Source organism: Mesoplodon mirus (assembly GCF_964341445.2).
Source record: "Mesoplodon mirus genome assembly, chromosome: 4".
NCBI classification, from domain to species: Eukaryota; Metazoa; Chordata; class Mammalia; order Artiodactyla; family Ziphiidae; genus Mesoplodon; species Mesoplodon mirus.
The window spans coordinates 151,693,054-151,713,503 of NC_138979.1; the positions used below are offsets into that span (position 1 = coordinate 151,693,054).

Below are 20,450 nucleotides of genomic sequence, written 5' to 3' on the forward strand. Positions count from 1 at the left end.
TAATTCCTTAAATGTTTGGTAAATTCACCAGTGAAGCCATCTAGTTCTGAGCTTTTCTTTATTGGAAGTTTAAAAATTTTTAGTTCAGTCTCTTTACTTATTAACAGGTCTCTTCAGATTTTCTGTTTCTTCCTGAGTCAGTCATTGGCTTATGTCATTCTAAGGATTTGTCTAGGAATTTCATCTAACTTATCTAATTCATTGGCATAGAGTTGTTCATGGTATTTCCTTATAATCCTTTAAGATGTTCTTTTTTGTCTTTGATGTTCTGCATTTATACTATGGATGATGTGTCTAAATGTGAACTTCTTTTAAATTTAACTTAGTTGTGCTTTCAATATGAGGACAAATGTTTTATGTTCAGTTCTGGAAAATTCATATACATTCTCTCTTTGATATTCTTTCCTTTTTCTTCCTAAATAAATCTATGGACCTCTGTCTCTTAATGTTTATATTTTCTTATTCTTTGCATCTACTTCAGGATAATTTCCTCAGTGTTTTTTTTCCATTTCACTAATTCTTTCTTTAGCTGTATTTGATTTTCTGTTTAACATACCTATTGGGTTTGAAATGTCAATATTGTATACAATTCACCCGTGAAAAATCTGGGTTTGAACTGCGTGGGTCCACTTATATGTGGATCTTTTTCAATAAATATGTACTACAATACTACACAATCTGCAGCTTGTTGAATCTGCGGATGCAGAACTGTGGATACTGAGGGCTGACTGTAAAGTTATATGCGGATTTTCTACTGTGTGAGAGGTTGGTGCCCCTAAGCCCCATGTTATTCAAAGGTCAACTGTATTTTATTTCCATTCAGTACTTTTTCAAAGTCTTTTTCAGATTTTTCTTTTATTTCTAGCTTTTGGAGTACCAGTTTCTTCCATCTTCTGACTCGCTTGTCATGGTTTGTTTTATTGTGTGGTTTGTAATTTTTATACTGATCTCCTCTTCATTGGGTTGCAAAGAGTGGGATGCTTAAAAGCAAGGTATTTTGGAAGTCTGCACTTATTGGGATGATGAGGTCTAGGACATATCAAATGTGTGGGTGAGTGGCTTAGGTGGGGTAGAGGAAAAGACTGGTAGAGGAACTTTGCATGTCTGGCTGCTTCATGTCATACAGGTCTCTGACTAAGAGTCACCTTTTCAGAGCCTTCCCAGGCCTCCCTAAATGTCTCCACCCCCCAGTCCTACTGCCTTTCTTCTGTTTTATCTTATCACTATTAACGCATTGCTATGCAGAAATATATTAGCTATTTGTCTACCTTTTGTGATCTTCCTCCATATTGGAATGTAAGCTCCATGATCATCAGGATTTGTCTTTTTTTTTTTTTTTTTTTTTTTTTTGGCTACCCCACGTGGCATGTGGGAGCCTAGTTCCCTAACCAGGGATTGAACCCATGCCCTCTGCATTGGAAGCACCAAATTCTTAACCACTGGACCGCTGGGGAAGTCCCCAGTAAGGATTTGTCTTATTCACTGCTACGTCCCCAGCACCTGGCATGTGGTTTATACTGTCCATAAATTTGAGTGAGTTTGAATAGTCCTGTTTTTAGATGGAAGTCATCTGAGCCCCGATGCTGCAACTTTCAGCTGGGCTGAGTCTGACCAGGCAGCAGAGGTGAACAGTTTGCCTCTTCATCCCCAAACCTTTTTCTGGACCTCCACTGGAGATGTCTTTTTCTCCCATTATAAGAGCCCAGAAAATACTATCCATCCTGTGTGCTTCAGCCTTCTTCTGGCATGAGTTCCACAGCTGCTAAAATCAGTAGTAGGGATTTGAGTGCCAGAAGCCCTGGGGGAAGAAAATGCACAAAACCCTGGGAAGATCTGGTCCTCACCTTTAGGAGGCTGTGATTGAGTTAAGAAGACAGCACACACAGAAAATAGGTTAGGACGCTTGCCCACTCAATGAGTCTGCTGTGTAGATTAGCGCTCCTGCTATGAGCTTTCGGTAGAGAAGGCAATCTGTGTGCTGGCCCCTGGGTCACATGCCGTCACATAAGTGGTTTCTGAAGGGATCTATGGGCAAAGTTACGAATTCCCAGGTGACTCCATTTTGGCCTCCTTCTGAGGTTGCCCCATGCTGCAGGAACTTGTTCTGAGCATAGTGTTACTTGTAAAAGGGCAGAAAGTGCCTGTGGGCGTTCCCATGATGTGGGCTAAGGATGGCACCTTTCCATTCGTCTTTGGCTGTATCTCTTGGCCCCATGGTTTTGGGGTTGGGGAGTGGTGACAAGCACTGGAATTCCAGCAAACCCTGGCTTTCCCACTTGCCTTGCTGCACGGCTTTCGGTGAGTGAGTAGATGGCTCTGCCTCATATGGTTATGGTAAGGAGAGTTCCTAGAGGATGTGTTTATTAGCACAATGCCTGCTCCACCCTAATAAAATGCTCGTTGATATTAGTCCAGTCCGGCACCTTGGGAGCCACTTGTGCCTCAGTTTCCTGATCTGTAAAACGGGGAAATAATACCCAATCCTTGCCTGCTGCCCCTCCCCTCTGCCCCTGGCTCTTGTAAGGGTTAATATCCTCAGGCTTTGAGGTCCTGGGGTGAGGGAGGAGCTGCATAAATGGGTTATTGTTGTGCTGCTGAATGATCTGGCTTTGTTCAAGTGTCTTCAGTATTTGACTTCCTGCAGTTAGTGTCCCCTGACTTTAATTGCTATAGATATTTGCATGTCCCCAGCGGCTGGCAGGCGCTCACCTGCCTGGCTGTGACCTGGGTCCTCACCCAGCCAGGGACCTGCTGAGTTGGGGTGGGAAGCTCCATTTCCTCTGTTAGGGGCCCCCCAGGAGTCAGGAATGAAAGAAATGCAGAAAGTATGACCCACACGCGCAACTGAATCTGAATAGGACGTTTATTGAAGAGGTTTTGCAGGAGGCGGCGGGCGCTTTAATTCCCAAGGCTGTTGGTGGCAGCTCTCTGCTCGCCCCAAGCCTGTTAACTGTTTGGCTGCTAGTGCTTAGGGAGAATGGAGCTCCCCGGCCCCACGCGGCTCTCCTGGTGCTCGGATGGGGGCCCTTTTGAGAAAAGCGGCAGGTGCCGGGCTGGGCCAGGCCAGGGGGTGTGAGTGGGGCATGACCAGGACTATCCCAACTCCAGGCCTCCAAGTCTTGCCAAACTCTCCTGTGAAAAATCTGGCTGGCCACAGGCTTTGGGGCAAAAGGTAAATTTCTCCCTTGGGGCTTCAGAAACTCAGGATGGGTGTAGGAGAGTTGGTCTCTTTTTAATCCTGTCCTCGCTTCTTCCAGTGGATTTGTCCACCGAGGCCAGGTAAGAGCAAGATAATCCTGTGTTCCTCTTAGAGGCGCCTGCAAGAGGTTCTGCGAGGGGCTTCGGAGGGGCTTCTGATCTCTGAACACTCGGAGTCGTGTGATGAGACAACGGGGCTGTTCCTAGAGGGACCCAGCACATACTGGGAAAACAGAGTTGATCTCCCATTTCTTCCTGAAGTTTCCTTTTCTCAGAATCCACAGAGGGTGGTTATTTTGGATAAAAGCAAGGGGTGGCAGTGGAGCAGGTGAAAGGAAGTTCTTCCGCACCCACCCTGTCTTTTCCCTGGTGCCCAGGCCGGGGCAGTGCCCACTACTTGCAGAGCTCTGGGCTGCAGGAGCAGGGAGGTCAGGGGGCAGATTGCCACTCTGCTTCGGCTTGACTTTCAACCCTGAATCAAGGCCTTGATTTTCCAGGAGCAGGACTCTGCTGCCTGGGCCATGCCGCTCCATGCCATGTGTGTACCCGCTCGTCCCAGTATCTGGGGTTTGGTGACAGCTGCCCCCCCTGTCTGAAGTCTGGTCTGTGTAACCTCTCAGCTGAGGGAGAAAGCTGCTCTCCTCCCACCAGGGAACTGGTTGGATGAGTTTTCTCGGGCCTCCCTGGTTGAGGCCCCTTAGAAGGGAAGGCAGGGACCTGGGGGGTGGGGGCAGGTGCTGTGGGGTGGAGAGGGGCCCTCTCCTCTCCCTCTCTCCTGCAGTGGGATAGGGATCCCTGGGGGACAGGGTGGTGCAAGAGGCCCTGCTCTGCAAAGGGCTGGCTGCCTTTGAGAATTGACCTTGTTGTGTGAGACTATAAGCCCTGCCTTGGAAAATCCACTTTCCTAACATGTCTGGGTCAGGTGCCAGGCCCAAGGTCAGCATCCAGGGCAAAGAGGAGGTGTTGGTTGGAGCTTTTCCCTTGCTGTTGTGCCCGAGGGCCAGGGAGGACCAGGGTGCATGACTGATGGTAACAGTTCATTAAAAGGGGGCTGCTCACATTTATGCACTTTTCCGGGTCTGGGTGCTCTTGCTTGGAATTGGAGACCAAGGTGCGTTTGGGGAAGCCTTCCTACTTCTAATTTGCTTGTGGAGGGAAAGTGAGAACCTGGGGAAGGGAAAAACCCTCAGGTGGTAAGATGTACACTGACTGCTCCCCCAGGCCAGCTGGGAGCTGCTGTTCTGGAATCACAGGTGGGAGATTCCCTTCTGGTTAAGCCCTGGTATCTCAGTTTCTAGACTTGGTGTCCTCCCCCTGCTTTTAGGAGCATTTCATTTAGGTGTAGGTTCATATCTCCACATTTATTGGGGGCCTCGTTTCTTCCCCCTTCACAGGGGTTGGGATAGGTGTCATACTTCTTTCTAGCATATGTTCCCTGACTGTCTCTTCCCTCCTTGAAGCTCTCTGTAAACAGCCCACACCTTCTTGGGCCTCTGGATTCTTCATGAACACTCTGGCTGTATAGATCCCTGAGGCCATAGCCCCACCTGGTGGTCTGTACCTTTTTAGGGCAGTTTCTCACACCTTGTCTCCTGGAGTCTCGGTGGTGGTTCTTCCAGGCCTGGCCCGGGTGTGCCCTTCCCCCACAGTTCCTTCGGTCTGTCCTCGGCCTGCCTTCCAGCCTCGCCACTTGCTGCCAGACGCCCCAGGTCCTCGAGTGGTCCAGGTCCTTTCGGGACTCCACTGTCCCATGCTGCCACCCTCGCACCAGATGCCCTCAGAGCTCTTCTTCACCTGGCAGAAGCTTACTCATCATCCAAGACTCAGCTAAAACTTCACCTCCTTTAAAGCTGCCGGGTCCCCCAGGTGGCACTTGCTACTCCCTCTTCTGTCAGCAGAGTTTATGTGGACTCCTGTACCAGCACTTGAGGCACTGCTTTGTGGATAATCTGTTGATATAACTATTTTTTAAATTATGATTTTGTTATTATTATTATTACTTTTTTGGGTGCTGTGTGGCTTGTGGGATTTTAGTTCCCTGACCAGGGATTGAACCTGGGCAGTGAGAGTGCGGAGTCCTAACCACTGGACTGCCAGGGAATTCCCCAGATATGACTATTTTTCCTTCTAGAATTCTCTTCCTCAAAGACGGGGGCAGTGTCTTATTCCTTTCAATATCCCTAGGGCCTAGCATCATGCTCGGAAGTGTTGAGTGATTCCCAGACTGGAGGCTGTCTTGACCTCCCATATGGCTCCAACACCACCCTCTACTTCCTTTTGTTATTATTATTTTTTTTTTCCCGGTGCACCACGGCATGTGGGATCTTAGTTCCCCAACCGTGGATCGAACCCGTGCCCCCTGCATTGGAAGCACGGAGTCTTAACCACTGGACCAGCAGGGAAGTCCCTGCTTCCTTTTGTTATTGATGTGCTTGTCTCGTTTCTCCTGATAGAATATCAGCTCTTGGGAACTGGCTCTGTGGGTGATTCATCTTTGTGTCACCCACAAGGCTGCAGTGTCCTTGTGCAAAGTAGATGCTGGAATATATTGTCCAGTGAATTCTGAAGCTCATGACTTGGGAAGGGCCAGTAGTGTTAATCCCTAAACGAGCGGTAGACCCTGTGGTACAGGTGGCTCACGGCCCTGCTCCCTGTCGCCCAGCGAGTTAGGAGCAGAGCTGGCACTGGTTTTGAGCCGTGCTGGCTGGAGTCCCAGGCTGTTCATACACATTCTGCTGCTTTTCCCTCTTTGATATTCCCCGTGACTTAGGAACCTATGTCTTTGTTATGTGCTGGCTCTCCCATATGTCCACGCTGGAGGTGGATTGTGGTTTTTTTTTTTTTTTTTTTTTTTTTTTTTGCGGTACGCGGACCTCTCACTGTTGGGGCCCCTCCCGTTGCGGAGCACAGGCTCCGGACGCGCAGGCTCAGCGGCCATGGCTCACGGGCCCAGCCGCTCCGCGGCATGTGGGATCTTCCCGGACCCGGGCACGAACCCGTGTCCCCTGCATCGGCAGGCGGACTCTCAACCACTGCGCCACCAGGGAAGCCCTGGATTGTGTTTTTTCTTTAAAACCCAAGGACCAGTGTCAAGGATGGTTTCTACTGATCACTTCTTTGTGCTTTTGCTGCCTCACATCACCTTCAGTTCTGTTCCTCCTCAGGCCTGTTGTGCCCCATGGCTTTGTTCCTCTCCAGCTCCTAGCTGAACATGCCGGTCTCTACCTGTGGAACCCTGAGGAATGTGCCCTGCCTGCTACAGCAAAGGACTGTGACTCATTCATACTTCGTCTTCTGGTTTGACCTTCCTGTGGGGCATAGATATCAGACTTTTTCCTTTCCAGCCTAATTGCCTTATGTTTGACCTTATAATATCACGGTCCGAACGTATGTTGGGATCGTAGATGATGGATGATTGGTGGGGTGAGTGTGGAGTGGGGAGGGGAGGGTTAGGTCATGCTGGTTCACCAGGTTTAACCCATATCTTTATTATTATTATTATTTTTTTTTTGTGGTACGTGGGCCTCTCACTGTTGTGGCCTCTCCCGTTGCGGAGCACAGGCTCCGGACGTGCAGGCTCAGCGGCCATGGCTCACGGGCCCACCCGCTCCGTGGCATGCGGGATCTTCCTGGACCGGGGCACAAACCCGTGTCCCCTGCATCAGCAGGCGGACTCTCAACCACTGCACCACCAGGGAAGCCCTATTATTTTTAATTTCATTTTTTAAAAAAATTTATATCTTTATTATTGATTTGAGATGTAGGTCAACTTTTCTAGGCACACATCAGAAAAATCTCTCGTCCTGGTGCTGTGGAGTCAACAGTCATTCATCCATCCTCCTCATCGCTACCATTTATGGAGGGTTTACTGTGCGTCAGTTGTACAAATTGCTCATTGCTCTACTTGTATCATCTCAATCTTGGAGACCAGTGAGGTTGGTCGTATTGCTGTGCTCATTTTACAGGTGAGGAACTTGAAGCGTGGTCAGGTCAAGTGACCTGCCCAAGGCCACACACAGCCAGCAAAACGGAGGAGCTGGGGTTCAAACCACGTCTGCCTGACTCCAATGCCTGTGAATCCGTTTAGTGCATTTAACCTCTGCTCTGGACTCCCACGTACTCACGTACTTGCTCATTCTCTCCTTCTCTTCTGACAGCTCAGATCTAGTGGGCCCCTCTGTTCCCACTTGCTTCCAGCTGAGATTCTCCAGTGCCTTTGAACCTGTTGCAATAGTAAATGCTGCAACTCTTGAAAGTGTGGTTCAAGCCGAGAGGACTCCAAACAAGCAGCCCCTACAGTGGGCATAGGGGGGCAACTAGATGGCTAATTTGTAGCGTTGGGTCCCTGAATTTTGCTGATAAGGAGGGGTGGTCCTGTGAGCCTTTTTGACCTAGAGATGAGAGAGGTAGGGCCTCTGGGAACACTGGAGGTGTCGATGATTTCTAGCACAGTCTTTAGCTCCTCCATCTTCTGGGGACATTCTGTCTGTGTCGTTTTCCTGCTTAGTTACAAGTTGTGCTGGGAGCAAGCTGACCTACCCTGGCTGTGAGCAGCAGCAATTTCTAATCAACAGTAATTATTCTCATTTGCCTTCAGTACGTGTTTCTGTGAAACCTCCTGGTGGACTGCTTTTCCTGGGGTATCTATAGGGCCATTTTATTGTAGTCCCTTCTCCAAACTGCAAAGTGGTCCCTTGGCCACTTTCCCCTTCTCCCAGTTTTTGTGGCTGGTCACTTAATATGTGGCATGGCAGGGCAGCTGTACCCCTGCTCCAGTCCCTTGTCTGGGGCCTAGGGTATGGGACTGCTGGGGTGAATGAGCAGTCACTGCTCCTGCGTGCCTCTTGGTGGATCGGAAACTTGCTGGCAGTGACTAATGTGGAAACTCGTTAGACTAGGAGGAACTAACTGGCTCAGGTCTTGACTTTGACTACTGTTTATCTTTCACCTGACTGTGGGAGTGGTGAAGTGCTCTAGACACAATCCCTCAGGAATTTATTGAGCACCTACTGTGTGCATTGCCTTCTGAGGGTGAAAGAAGGCCCAGCCCACTGGGTTTTATTATCTAGTCTGGAAGGAAAACTTGCACATAAGAACCCCCAGGGACCAGTGCTTTATGTGATACTCAGGCTCATTAGAGTTCAAAGAAGTGCATGTGTATTAGTGTCCCATGGCTGCTATAACAAACTGCAAACTTAGTGGCTTAAAACAGCACACATTTATTATCTTATAGTTCTAGAGGTCAGACGTCAGTCTGGGCCTGCATGGCTATGATCCTTCCGGAGGTTCCAGGGAAAAATTTGTTCTCTTGTCCTTTCCAGCTTCCTGAGGATGCCTAGATCCTTTGACTTGGGGTCCCTTTTCTCCATCTGCAAAGCCAGCAGCCTAGCATCTACCAACCTCTCACCCTCTGTCCCTCTGCTCTCGCTGTCACAACTTCTGACTCCTGCTGCCTCCCTGTCATAAGGACCCTTGTGATTACATCAGACCTACCCACGTAATCTAGGACAGTCTTCCCCATCTCAAGATCCTTAACTTGGTCACATCTGCAAAGTCTCATTTGCCATATAAGGTAACGTGCATAGGCTCCTTATATCCAGGGATTAGGATGTGGATATTTTGGGGGAGAAGCATTATTCAGTCTGCAATAGTGTGTGTGTTGGATGGGTTGGTGATGTTTGGAGAAGCCTTTCTGAGGGAGATGATTTGACCAAATTTGTGTAGGGAGAGAATGTGTAGGACACCTTGCAGGTTTGAGAAGCAACATAAGCAGCTGTTGAGCTTGTGGGTGGGTGGTGGGGACGGTGAGGTGTGGGTGAGTGGTCCTCCCACTGAAACGAGATGCAGGGGCTTTCTTTTCCTTCCAAGGCTAGGCCAAGGGAGTCTTTTGGACTTCAGTCTGTATGTCCAGACTTCCTCCCAGAATTCAGGTGGCAAGGCTCCATTGGCAACCAGAGCCTTTCCTTCCTAGCAGCTGGCTCAGCCACACTTGGTGGCCCCTGCTATTGCTGGGTGGTGGGAAAAGGAATTCACAAGAGAAAATGAACTTGAGCCAGCTGGCCTGGGTTTGGGTGGCCCAGAAACTCTGGTCACACTGTTCGCACAGCCTCTGTGGCAGTCACGTTGCTCACACTGAACACAGTCAGTCCCTAGGGAGCCTTCCCTTGTCCTCCCTTACGGTGCTTAGGGCCCCTGAGTCTCTGGGGAGGGACAGGAGGGTCTGAAGGAGAGGGGCAAAGGCCAGACCCTCTCAGGGATTCTCCCCATCCTCAGGAAAGCCTCGATGGTGTGGTGAGAGGTGTCCTCAGCTGGTATGACCTCACCCAGCTCTACTCACCATCTGCTGGCCGGGGGAGCCGTAGAAACAGACCCCGGAGAGCCCAGCTTCTGTGGGGACAGCGCTGGGCAGCAGTGTGTCTGGAGTGGTGCTGAGCTGGATGCGTGCGTGCGTGCGTGCGTGCGTGCGTGCGTGTGTGTGTGTAGAACACAGCTGGGCTCAGGATCTCAGGGTGAGATCTCTGTGGAAGTTCACATTGCTCCCGCCTTGTTTGTCTGGAAAAGCTGTAGCTTTTCTCTGTTGCTTCCTTCTGGTACCCTCTCTGAGCAGATCCTGACAGTGCAGTTGAGAGGTTAGGGGGAAAGTCAAAGGCCTGTGGCTGCCCCTGTTTGGAGAGCCTTTGGAATATCTAGCAGGTGTCGGTGGTTGGGAGATGAAAGAAGGTCAGGAAGGAGGGCCGCGCAGCGTGCAGCCCCCCGAGGAGGGAAGGACTTGGCCTGCTTGCCGGTACCCGGTGATTCCCTGGACTTCGGAGCAGCTGCCTTTAGGGGGGACCCCTCTCTTGGTTCCTGCCTGCCTCCAGAGCAGGTGTGGCGCTCCGCCTCTTGGGTGTGGGGCAAAGCGGGGTAGGTGAAAGGATGACGTCAGCCGCCTCCGCACCTGGACCCAGCCTCTCCGAACCAAAATGTTTTCTGGGGCGTCTCCAGAGCGCCGGCCTGCACAGCCTCCTCCCGGTCTCCTGCCTTCTCAGCCCACTAGCCCCCGAGGGAGGGCTGGAAGGGAGTGTTGCTGAGTCCTGGGGACTCCCTAGGACCAGAGAAGCAGAGGTTCTCCGGAAGTTTCCAGGTGAGTTCCCCTCTGGGACCGTTCTTTCTGAAGCTGGGGGTGGGCTCAGGGAGCAGGGTTCTCCTGCCTTAGTGACAAGAGGCCTGAAGACAGAACATGGGGGCTATGGTGGGGTTTGGATGGTCATTTTTTTCTGTTGGAGGCAGGAGGCTAGGTCAGATCGGGAGCACGGTGCTGAGGCCTCGCGGGGAGGAGGAGGATGTGGGACTTGGCCCCAGTCAGCTGTGCTGGGAATCCAAGGGGCCTGCTGCAGCCTGCTTGCGTTCCTGCCCGGGGATGTTCAGGGAAGGTCCCCGTTGGTGGAGCCAATAACCTGGAGAGGTGTGGGTGGAGGAAGGGTGTGGATTAAACTTAGAAAAAGTTAAAAAAAAAAAGGAAACTGATCTCCCTTCCTCTCCTGCGCCCCGACCCTTAAAGGTGCATGTCTGAGCAGCTTATTGGGACCATCAGAAAGGTCTTACAAGACCCTATCAAAGAGAGCTTCCCAGGTGTGGGAGATACAGAGTTTTCTAGAAGACTGACTCATTGACTGATGATTGACTGGATTGATTTGTGTTGAAAGATGGAAGAGGTCACTGCGGAGCGATACTTAGGGAACCGGAGACTAGTGTGACAGAACGGGGTGGGCGTGGACATCTGACTTGGGGTTTGGCTGCTGTCTGTTCACTTCCTCGAGGCGCGCACTGCCCCAGCGGACAGTGTCTTCCAAGATGAGTTTGAAGACCTGAGTTCTCATCTTGGCTTTGGGGTGAATCTTACCATATGGGGTGATGCTCCGTGGAGAGGAAGGAAAGATTGCCTCCGCCCAGGAACATGTGGGCCGGTGCTTCCGCCGTCTCTGTGGGAGCCTGAACTACACACACAGTAATGGTTGGACTGGGGCTTTTAGGACCAGAGTGCACTCACTTTAGGTGTGATGTCTCTTTTCCCTCTCTATCTAATGGTGTCTGCTAACCGTCCCACTTGGACTCTGCCTTGTCTGCTCTCACTGCCCCATTTGCTGTTCATCCCTCCCTTTCTGGGTCTCTGTGTTCTTTTCCAGCGAGTCCTCCTGCCCAGTAGAGAGAGAGAGGGAGCGAGCCTCGTGATCCTAGGTCTCCTGGTCACTGTAGGGCTTCTGTTATCATCCCAGCAGTTACAGTCCGATCCCGATGCCCTCGTGCTTCTTCCTCTCTCCATGACCTGCAGTCCTTTGACCTGGAATCTGTATTTTTCTACACTGTTCCAAGGAAAGGGTAAATGGGCAAATGTCACATAGTAGGAGGTCTAGAAATAGCCTTAAGGAATCTTAATTCTCTCTCTTTTTTTTTTTTACCTCCATTGGCCTTTGTGGGATAAGTGAAATGTCATGTTGAAAGTCCTGACCTTTATGTCTTAATATGTCCCCCGTGGCTTATGCTGAGGCAAGGCCATGGCATCCAGGGCTGTGACTAATCCTTTGCTGTGGTTCTAGCTGGTGTGAGATCCATCAGGGAGGCAGCCAGCAGCAGGCAGGGGCAGGAGAGCATGCACACTGAAGCCTGAGTGCCTGAGTCCAAATCCAGGCTCTACCGCATGCTACTTCTGTGGCCTCAGTTTCTGCGTCTGTAAAATGGGGATAATGACCTATGAGGTACTGACCTCATAGAAATGTTATGAGATTAAAAGGTCTTGTTATGTCTACAGCACTTGGAACATTTTTAGCTGTTAGTCATTATGCTTTCTTTTAACCCCAGGAGGATTTGGGCATGGGCACTACTTTGAAAACATGAGCTTGGTTTGCAGGCAGATGTCTGTGTGCAACCAGAGAAAATTTCTCCAAGTAGAAAAGATGTTTTCCTGGGCTTTTGAAGTGTGCTTATGTTGCACCCTATGGCAACGGGGCCCCTAAAGAGTGACCCTCAGAAGGTACCCTTTAGAGATAAATCTCCCTGAGAGTGTGTGTGGGGGGGGGCGGGGGGCTGTGACTAATCCTTCACTTTAAGGCCGTGACCTGGCCAGCTGTGAAATCCATTAGGGACTTGGGCCTTTTCCGTTTAGCATCCCCATAGGGGCTGACTGATCCCAGGTTTGATCTGGGAAAGGTCTTAGGCCGTAAGTCCCTACCCCATTGTTCTAGTTGGGATTGACAGGCCTGGGGGGCTGACGGGGAGAAGGGGTGGAGGGGCTGGGGTGTGCCTGACAGTGCACGTGCCTTGAAGGACACCAGAGTCCCACAGGGCTGGGGTTAAGGGCTGGGGCGGAGTTTGGGTCTTTGTCTCTCTTTGTGCTGAAATGACACGCCACCGGTGGGTAGAAATGACTAGCTGATTAATCTTAAAGGCTCTTTTGAGGAGGTAGGAAAAAGCAGCGGCGCTGCATTTCCCAAGGGGCTCTCCTCTGAGATGCTCAGTTTCACCAAGGTGATCCTGTTAATTAATCCTTTCATTGCATCTGGAGGGAGGGAGAACGCTGGACTGGCCCCAGTGCTGCCACTGTGTCCTCATCTGCAAAATGAGAGGCTCACATAGAGCACCTCGGAGGTGACCCCGTCCCCCAGCTGAGACATGCAGTGAGAAATTGCTGTGCTTGAGAGGGTCCTTGCTGGGCTAGCGTGCATGGCAAACAGGTCTCAACGCTCCTGACTGTAGCTCAGTAGTAGTACATTATCCATTTGCCAGATCACCTTTTAAGGCCCCTGCCCTTAGGTCACTTACAACCTAGGGCAGGGGGTCTCACACAGAGAGCGCTACAATAGGGGTACCCCTGGGGTGCTGTAAGAGTACATAGAAGGGGCCCCCAGGTTTGGTTTCTGGGGATGTATGGGGGGTGGCTTCTGAGACCCAAGGGTTGGTATAAGTGACACAGGTTGGGGGGCCGTATGGCATGGGGTGGATGGGGAGGAAGTAATGGCCAGGCAGAGAGAACATTTGCCAAAGCCAGAGCCCAAGGGTGCTGGCACAGGTAGGGACACTGGTTCCAGGTCGGGGCACAGGCACAGAAAACCAGGGGGCAAATTCAAGGCTGCCAGAGTGATGGTACCTTCTAGACCCTTCTCCTCATAGCTCTAGCCTGTGATCTAGTAGCTTCTGATCCTTAGAACTAAGGGTGGAAGTCTTTGGGGCAGTAGAGGTGAGAGGGATGCTCTAGAACATTTTTCCTGTGGAAACAGCAATCAAATGAACATTCTGGAAAGTGGTGTTGGTGAGCTCTGGTGCTCTGGGATGGGGTTGGAGTGTCCTTGACCTTCTCAAAGCCCACAGCCACCACCCCACCTCCACAGACTTGCTGCTCCAGGCTGGCCTACCTGTGAGCCACACCATCTGCTTAGGGAATAAAGTCCACCTGAGGCTATGTTTGCCTCACCTGGGAGCCTCACCTGGGAGCAGTTTCCTGCTTGCTGTGCTGCCCTGATCTAGATCTAGCTGTGCTGAAGGGAACTTAGGGAGACTCACCTGTGGCTCAGCCCTGGGGAATTTCCTGTGCCCCTGGAGCCAGGGTGAGTCAGGGACATGTACAAGGGGCTGGAGCTGGGGGCAGGGCGGGTAATGTGGGTTCAGCCGTTGTATCATCTCTTCTGCCTCCTCCGTCAGTATCCAGAAGGTTTCAGGTTCATGGTGAAGCCCCTGGTGGCCCCAGAGATTCTGCGATCCTGGGGAGCATCTTACCCTCTGGCACGTCGATTGTTAAGAGCCGGATCCTTGACAGGTGGACACTTGGGAAGTGCTTTTTGACAACTGCCATTATTATCACTGTTTTGATGGTTTATGGAGCCGTTGCTCTGTGCTGGGCATCAGGCTCAGAGCTGTACATCCGGCAGGTCACTGCATCTTCGGGGGCACGGCCCCGGGGTAGGTGGCGAAGAGCTGAGGCTCCGGGAAGCTCAGTACTTTGCTGGGGCAGAGGCACTGGGCTTCGGATTCCAGCACAAGGCACCCCAGACCGTTGCTCTGGCAGAGACGCCCTCTCTGCTTTTCTGGGGCCTCAGCTTTCTGAGCCCTTTATTGTTACTGGATGTGGTCCACCTTTCATCCACCGTGGGAAAGACGGAGGTGGAGCTGTTGCAGTCAGGCAGGAATGTCACTTGGGCATCCTTGCAGATGCTCATACAGTCTGAAGGCAGGGGCCTCTTTGAGATTCAGAGCTGTTGCTTTTATAATTGTGGTAAAATACACATAACATAACATTCTCATTTTTAAGTATTCAGAGGTATTAAGTACATTCCCACTGTTGTGCATCCATCGCCTCCAGCCGTCCGTAGAACTTTGATTATCTTGCAAAACTGAAACTCTGTATCCATTAAACAGTAACCCCCCATTCCCTCCTCCCCCAGCCCCTGGCAGCCACCCTTTTACTTTCTGTTTCTGCAAGGATTCCAGAGGTTTACCCCTTTGTCTGTCCCGCCCAGAACCTCCCCGGAGCGTCCCCACCAGGCAGCAATGCAAGGATGCCCGTCTCTGCCTCGCTCCACCAAGATGGCAGCCAGGAGCGGCCGGTGAGCCTGACCTCCACCACCTCCTCGTCAGGCTCCTCCCGTGACAGCCGCGGGGCCATGGAGGAGCCCAGCGGCTCCGAGGCTTCGGCCGAGAACGGGGCGGGCTCCCCGCGCGGCCGGCGTCTCCCCAACAACTCCAGCAGCTGGCGGAGCATGAGGGGCTCCCTATCCCCTTTCAACAGCCGGGCGTCGGTGGCGCCCGCGCACAAGCTCAGCTACGTGGGTCGAGTAGTGCGGGAAATCGTGGAAACGGAGCGCACGTACGTGCAGGACCTGCGCAGCATCGTGGAGGTGAGGCTCACCCCTTGCCCCCCGCGGGGCTTTGGAGCTAAGGTTGGGAGGGGACCCCCCTCTCCTCTGGGGCTGGGGCTGGCCTCTGGCTCCGGGTGGCCCAGCCCTTGCGCATAAACCTACTTCCACCCAGGGAAGGAAAGTTGTCCCTGACATGTTTGTCTCCAGGAGCTGCTTCCCATGGAGCAGTGGGGAGGCCTCACGGCTCTGGCCCCGGGAAGCCGCTGGCTGCTCACGCTGCCTTATGACTTGGGGTCCGATCGGTAGCTTGGACCAGCAGAACTTCCTGCAGATGCTCGGGGAGTAGGCACCCTTGATAGGGAGCGGGAACAACTGTGCTTAGCGGAGACTGAACCACAGTGAAGAAACTGGCTCTGGACCCAACCCGGCCCGCGCCCAGTTTCCTGCCCTGTTGTTTCCTGCTTACGGGGTCTTGGGCACATGCGTAAACCACCCCCACAGCACCCAGCCTCAGATTCCTCATCCATAAATTGAAGATGCAGGGCCTTGCAGGGCCATGTGCTTCACACTGGGAGGCACACTGGAGGAGGTGACTGTGTGAGGGAGCTCTCTGCCCTTCGGAGGGAGGTGTATTCATTTCCTAGGCCTGCCTAGCAGACAACCACAAACTGTGGCTTAAGGCGCATTCGTTTATCCTGTCCTAGTTTATGAGGCCAGAAGTCAAAAATCAAGATGCTGGCAGGGTTGGTTCCTTCCGGAATCTCTGAGCGGGGGGAGTGCGTTCCAGGGCTCTCCCAGCTCCCAGAGGTTGCTGGCAACCCTTGGTGTTCCTTGGCCTGCAGATGTATCACCCCAATTTTCCACGTCCGTCTTCACATGGCCTTCTCTGTGTCTCTCTGTGTCTTCCTCTTATAAGGACACCAGTCACTGAATTTAGGGCCCACCCTAAATCCAGTGTGGTATCATCTCAAGGTCCTTAATCGTTCCATCTGCAAAGACCCTATTTCCACATAAGGTCACATTCTGAGGTTCCAAGTGGATATTGATTTTGAGGGGGAATTATCCAACCCAGTACAGTAGGTGATGTCTGTGAAATTGTGTCATAGCTGTAACATGTAGTACAGAAATGAGGTGTGGCTGGGGGAGAAGAGGGAAGACGGGAAGGGATAGGATCGTGCCTGGGGGGCTGGGCCCTGACGCCTCACTCCACGCAGGACTACCTCTTGAAGATCATTGACACGCCTGGGCTGCTGAACCCGGAGCAAGTCAGTGCCCTCTTTGGGAACATAGAAAGCATCTACGCACTGAACAGGTATGGAGCGGGCCTGACACGCACCATGTTCTGCCTGTGAGGCCCATCTCAGGGCCTAGGGAGGAGCCCCAGAGGTCCCTGGTCTCGTGGGCTGTGACACGTGGGCCAGGGTCTGATCTCTGAGGGTGGGGAAGGGTGGTCCATCCCCGTACAGTGGTATAGTTAGCTCCCTGCAGGAGAGAGGGCGTGTGGGACCGTGTGCCCTGGGGCTGATGTGCTTCCTGTCAGGCAGGGGAGCTCATTCGAGCCCGTGTTCATGTTGGGTCCAGCCTGGGCCAGCGCCCCTCAGGGGACTGCTGAACCTTGCACGTGATGCTCTCTCCCCTGTCCCTTCGTGGCCCCTTTGTCCCTCTCATCTTGGTCCCCCAGTGCAGATGTCTTCGTTTCTTCTCCACCTTCCCACTGATTCCGTGGGAAGTCGGGGCTCCCTGGAGGTGATCTGAGCCATTAGGGGAACACACAGCCAGGCAAAGCGTGATGAGGGAGGCCGAGCGAGACCTGGCGAGGGGCTGCTTCAGGGCAAAGGGGCTCCACGAAGATCACACATGAGTGGCTCCCGGGGCCCCCAGACTCCCCAGAGAGAGGGCACTGGTCCGGAGGAGCAGAGCTTGTGGGGACAGCACTGATAGGACAGGAGGAAGCTTACTCCAGGCGCCTTAAGATGGGCAGAGGGACTTCCTGCTGGGCAAGCTGGGAGGGCAGACGGAGGCGAGACTTAGGCCGGGGTGGGGGGTGGGGGGTGGTTGGGCAGAGAGGAGCACAGGAGGGGAAGGCAGGGGGAGCACTGGGGTTTCCTATAGAGCCCCCATTTAAGAACAAGCAGTGCTGGGAGACTCACCCTGTCTCTCCCCTTTCCTGCATCCTTCTGAACTGGGGGCCTTGGTTTCTTTGTGAGTTCCCCCTCTCTCCTTCCCCCTTTAATGTCTGCTTTTGTGTGTTTGACCCCTGCCTGCAGAGGAGCTGTGTCCCCTCCCCAGGTGGGTACTGGTGTCCCTTCTCCCTCTGCTGCTTGTGGAACGCATGGCTCTTTTTTGTCCCCCACCTTTGCAGTGGTGCTGGATACCTTCTGTGTTGGCTGCCCCGGGCAGGACTCGCTGACACCAGGGCTGGCGTGTGTGTGGGCACCAGGAGGGTGGGGAGGGGGTGTAGTGGTGACTGCAGGCTGCGAGCGGTCCGGGGTCTGATGACCATTCTCCCCTTACCCAGCCAGCTACTCAGAGACCTGGACAGCTGCAATAGTGACCCGGTGGCTGTGGCTGGCTGCTTTGTGGAAAGGGTAAGAAGGGCGGGGTCCTTGCCTCCATCCTGCCTTGCTGGGGGCCTCTCTCCAGGGGAATGCTGAGTGCCCAGCCTCACATAGGAAGGGCATTTGCATTTGGGGTGGAGCCAGGGGCTGCTGGGTGGATGGCATGTCCGAGACAGATGGGTACAGAGATGGATCTGCAGGTGCTCGGGGAGAGTGTGCTCTGGGGGCCAGGGGCATGTGTTTGATACACCCAGGTTTATAGTCAAACGCGAGTCTCCCTGAAATTACTATTTTTGGTCTTTCTTTAGAGCCAAGAGTTTGATATCTACACCCAGTATTGCAACAACTACCCCAAGTGAGTAATTCGGGTGGAGGGGGGAAGCAGAGCCATTTGGCGAGTCCAGAGCACCCCACCTCCCCACGCAGGCCTTCCCCTGGTGACGGCCCCTTCCTCCACTCCCAGCTCAGTGGCCGCCCTGACCGAGTGCATGCAGGACAAGCAGCAGGCCAAGTTCTTTCGGGACCGGCAGGAGCTGCTGCAGCACTCACTGCCCTTGGGCTCCTACCTCCTAAAGCCAGTCCAGCGCATCCTCAAGTACCACCTGCTACTCCAGGTAACCCCAGGGTCCTCCCGAGTACACGGGGGCCTGAGGGAGGGGCAGGGCCCTTGAGTCTGGGCTGCCTAAGCCCCTGTCTCCCGCACAGGAAATCGCCAAACATTTTGATGAAGAAGAGGACGGCTTTGAGGTGGTAGAGGATGCCATTGACACCATGACTTGCGTGGCCTGGTACATCAACGACATGAAGAGGAGACATGAGCACGCAGTCCGGCTCCAGGTGCTCTGGGGCTGGTAGCTGGAGGGACAGGCAGGGGTAGGGTGGGGTTTGGAAGAGGGAATACGAGCTGAGGGGTGGTGTCGGTGAGGATGGGCTTCTCTGGGGGGAGCCCTCGGTGCAGCATGTCTCTGCAGAACCCAGGCGGTGGCTCCTGGGGCCCTGTGTGGTCCCCAGCAGGGTCTCGAGCACCCTGACCCTGGGGGTCGGGGATTCGCTGCTGCAGGAGATTCAGTCTCTGCTCATCAACTGGAAGGGGCCAGACCTGACCACCTATGGGGAGCTCGTCCTGGAGGGCACATTCCGCGTGCACCGTGTGCGCAACGAGAAGACCTTCTTCCTCTTTGACAAAGCGCTGCTCGTCACCAAGAAGCGGGGAGATCACTTTGTCTACAAGGGTCACATCCCGGTAACGAGGCCACCGCCCTCTCCTCTGCCCCCCTCCCACCTTCCCGACGGCCGGGCTCCACTCTGTGTCGCCTTCACTGGGCCCCGGGTTGGTGTGGATGCAGCTCCACCCTTAAAGATTACTCTCCCTGCCTCCCCAGATGGTCTTGAGGGGCTGGGGCCCCAGGTCAGCTCCCCGCCTCGTGCTTGACTGCCCTCTCCCTCTGCCCCAGTGTTCCTCCCTGATGCTGATTGAGAGCACCAGAGAATCCCTGTGCTTCACCGTCACACACTACAAGCATAGCAAGCAGCAATACAACATCCAGGTGAGGGGCGGGCTGGGGCGCGGGCTGGGGACAGAACCCGCCCCCGCGCTCGGCGGCGCGAGCCTCAGAGTCTCCCTCTGGAAGGTAGAGGTCGTTGTGGGCACCTCTCAGGCTTGTGCTGAGGAATCAAGGTAACCTCACAGAGCCCCCAGCACAGGCCCTCTTAGGCCTCTGCCCTCCTCGGCAGAAGCCCAGCGCACGCTGGATGGCTTCAGGCCTGTCATGATAACCCCCGCACCCTCTCCCTTGGGTCCTCCCAGGCCAAAACTGTGGAGGAGAAACGGAGCTGGACTCACCACATCAAGAGGCTCATCCTGGAGAACCACCATACCACCATCCCCCAGAAGGTGAGTTCCCAGGGCTCCCGATGGGGTACAGGGAGAGGGTCCCTCAGAACCAGCTCCGGGGTCCACTGGGGCCTCACCTTCTGGACGTTGGCCCCACTGGACAGTGGGGATCAGTTCAGCGGATGCCACGGTCCTCGGTGCAGCAAGAGTGAGTCTTTGGGCCGAGGGAGAAACGGCATGTAGCAAGGTAGCAACGAGATGGGTTTCCTTTCCCTTCCAGGCCAAAGAAGCCATCTTGGAAATGGATTCCTATTGTAAGTGTACCCTTTCTGCCTACTTTGTCCCTAATGGTGCACATCTCTAGGTCAGACCTGGGGAAGCTTTGCCTGATACTTACATTCCAGAGAGCAGGGAGGATGGGGAGGCTCCTTCTGTCAAGACTGAGGGTCTACTGCAAGACTAGGGCTCAGTGCTGCTGGTGGCTGGGACTCTGTGCCTCGTGCTCCTGGATGGAAGAGGACGGAAGATGGAAGAGGAGGCAGTTCTGGGGTCTTGTGGCCCCTGGAGCTGGGCTGGGCAGCAGAGTTGTGGTCAGGAAAGGGTAGAGTCCACGCCAAGGCTGATGGTATCCCAAAGGCCTGGTTGTCTCTCTTGGGTGCAGATCCCAATCGGTACCGCCACAGCCCAGAGCGCCTGAAGAAGGCCTCCCAGGATGAGGTGTCCACCCACGTGCACCAGGGCCGCCGGCAGTCTGGTAAGGCAGGGGCTGTGTGGGCAGAGAGGCTTCTTTTCAGGACCCTTGACCAGGCAGGGAACCTTCTGCAGCAGCATTTGGGGCTGGCTCTCACCCTCCAGAAATCCTGGGAAAGGGCAGGAGGGAGGGTAAATGGGGTGTGTCTGTAGCATCCTGCCTTCCACCAGGCCCCTCTGGGCCCTTCCTGCCCACCCAGGGCTGGACAGCCCTCCTTTTCCAAGGCCCCCCTTCTTAGCTCCTCTGCGATCCAAACCTCCCTCCTTTGCCACTTAGAATAC

General features: G+C 53.6%; 1 protein-coding gene across 10 annotated transcripts in view; it reads left to right on the forward strand.

Annotated features, from left to right (window-relative positions):
- The window catches only part of PLEKHG3 (pleckstrin homology and RhoGEF domain containing G3), a 42,727-nt gene that overhangs the window by 12,062 nt on the left and 10,215 nt on the right, over nucleotides 1-20,450 (forward strand). For 5 of the 10 annotated variants that reach the window (XM_082616977.1, XM_082616973.1, XM_082616976.1 and 2 more), the window contains exons 2-12: nucleotides 14,688-15,065; nucleotides 16,241-16,338; nucleotides 17,545-17,614; nucleotides 17,893-17,939; nucleotides 18,048-18,198; nucleotides 18,290-18,421; nucleotides 18,645-18,827; nucleotides 18,967-19,131; nucleotides 19,392-19,478; nucleotides 19,699-19,732; nucleotides 20,080-20,172. In XM_082616977.1, the coding sequence (XP_082473103.1) occupies nucleotides 14,727-15,065; nucleotides 16,241-16,338; nucleotides 17,545-17,614; nucleotides 17,893-17,939; nucleotides 18,048-18,198; nucleotides 18,290-18,421; nucleotides 18,645-18,827; nucleotides 18,967-19,131; nucleotides 19,392-19,478; nucleotides 19,699-19,732; nucleotides 20,080-20,172 (1,399 nt within the window). In that variant the 5' untranslated portion in view covers nucleotides 14,688-14,726. The remainder of the gene's footprint in view (nucleotides 1-14,687; nucleotides 15,066-16,240; nucleotides 16,339-17,544; nucleotides 17,615-17,892; nucleotides 17,940-18,047; nucleotides 18,199-18,289; nucleotides 18,422-18,644; nucleotides 18,828-18,966; nucleotides 19,132-19,391; nucleotides 19,479-19,698; nucleotides 19,733-20,079; nucleotides 20,173-20,450) is intronic. The other 5 variants (XM_082616979.1, XM_082616972.1, XM_082616975.1 and 2 more) reach the window with 2 other exon arrangements.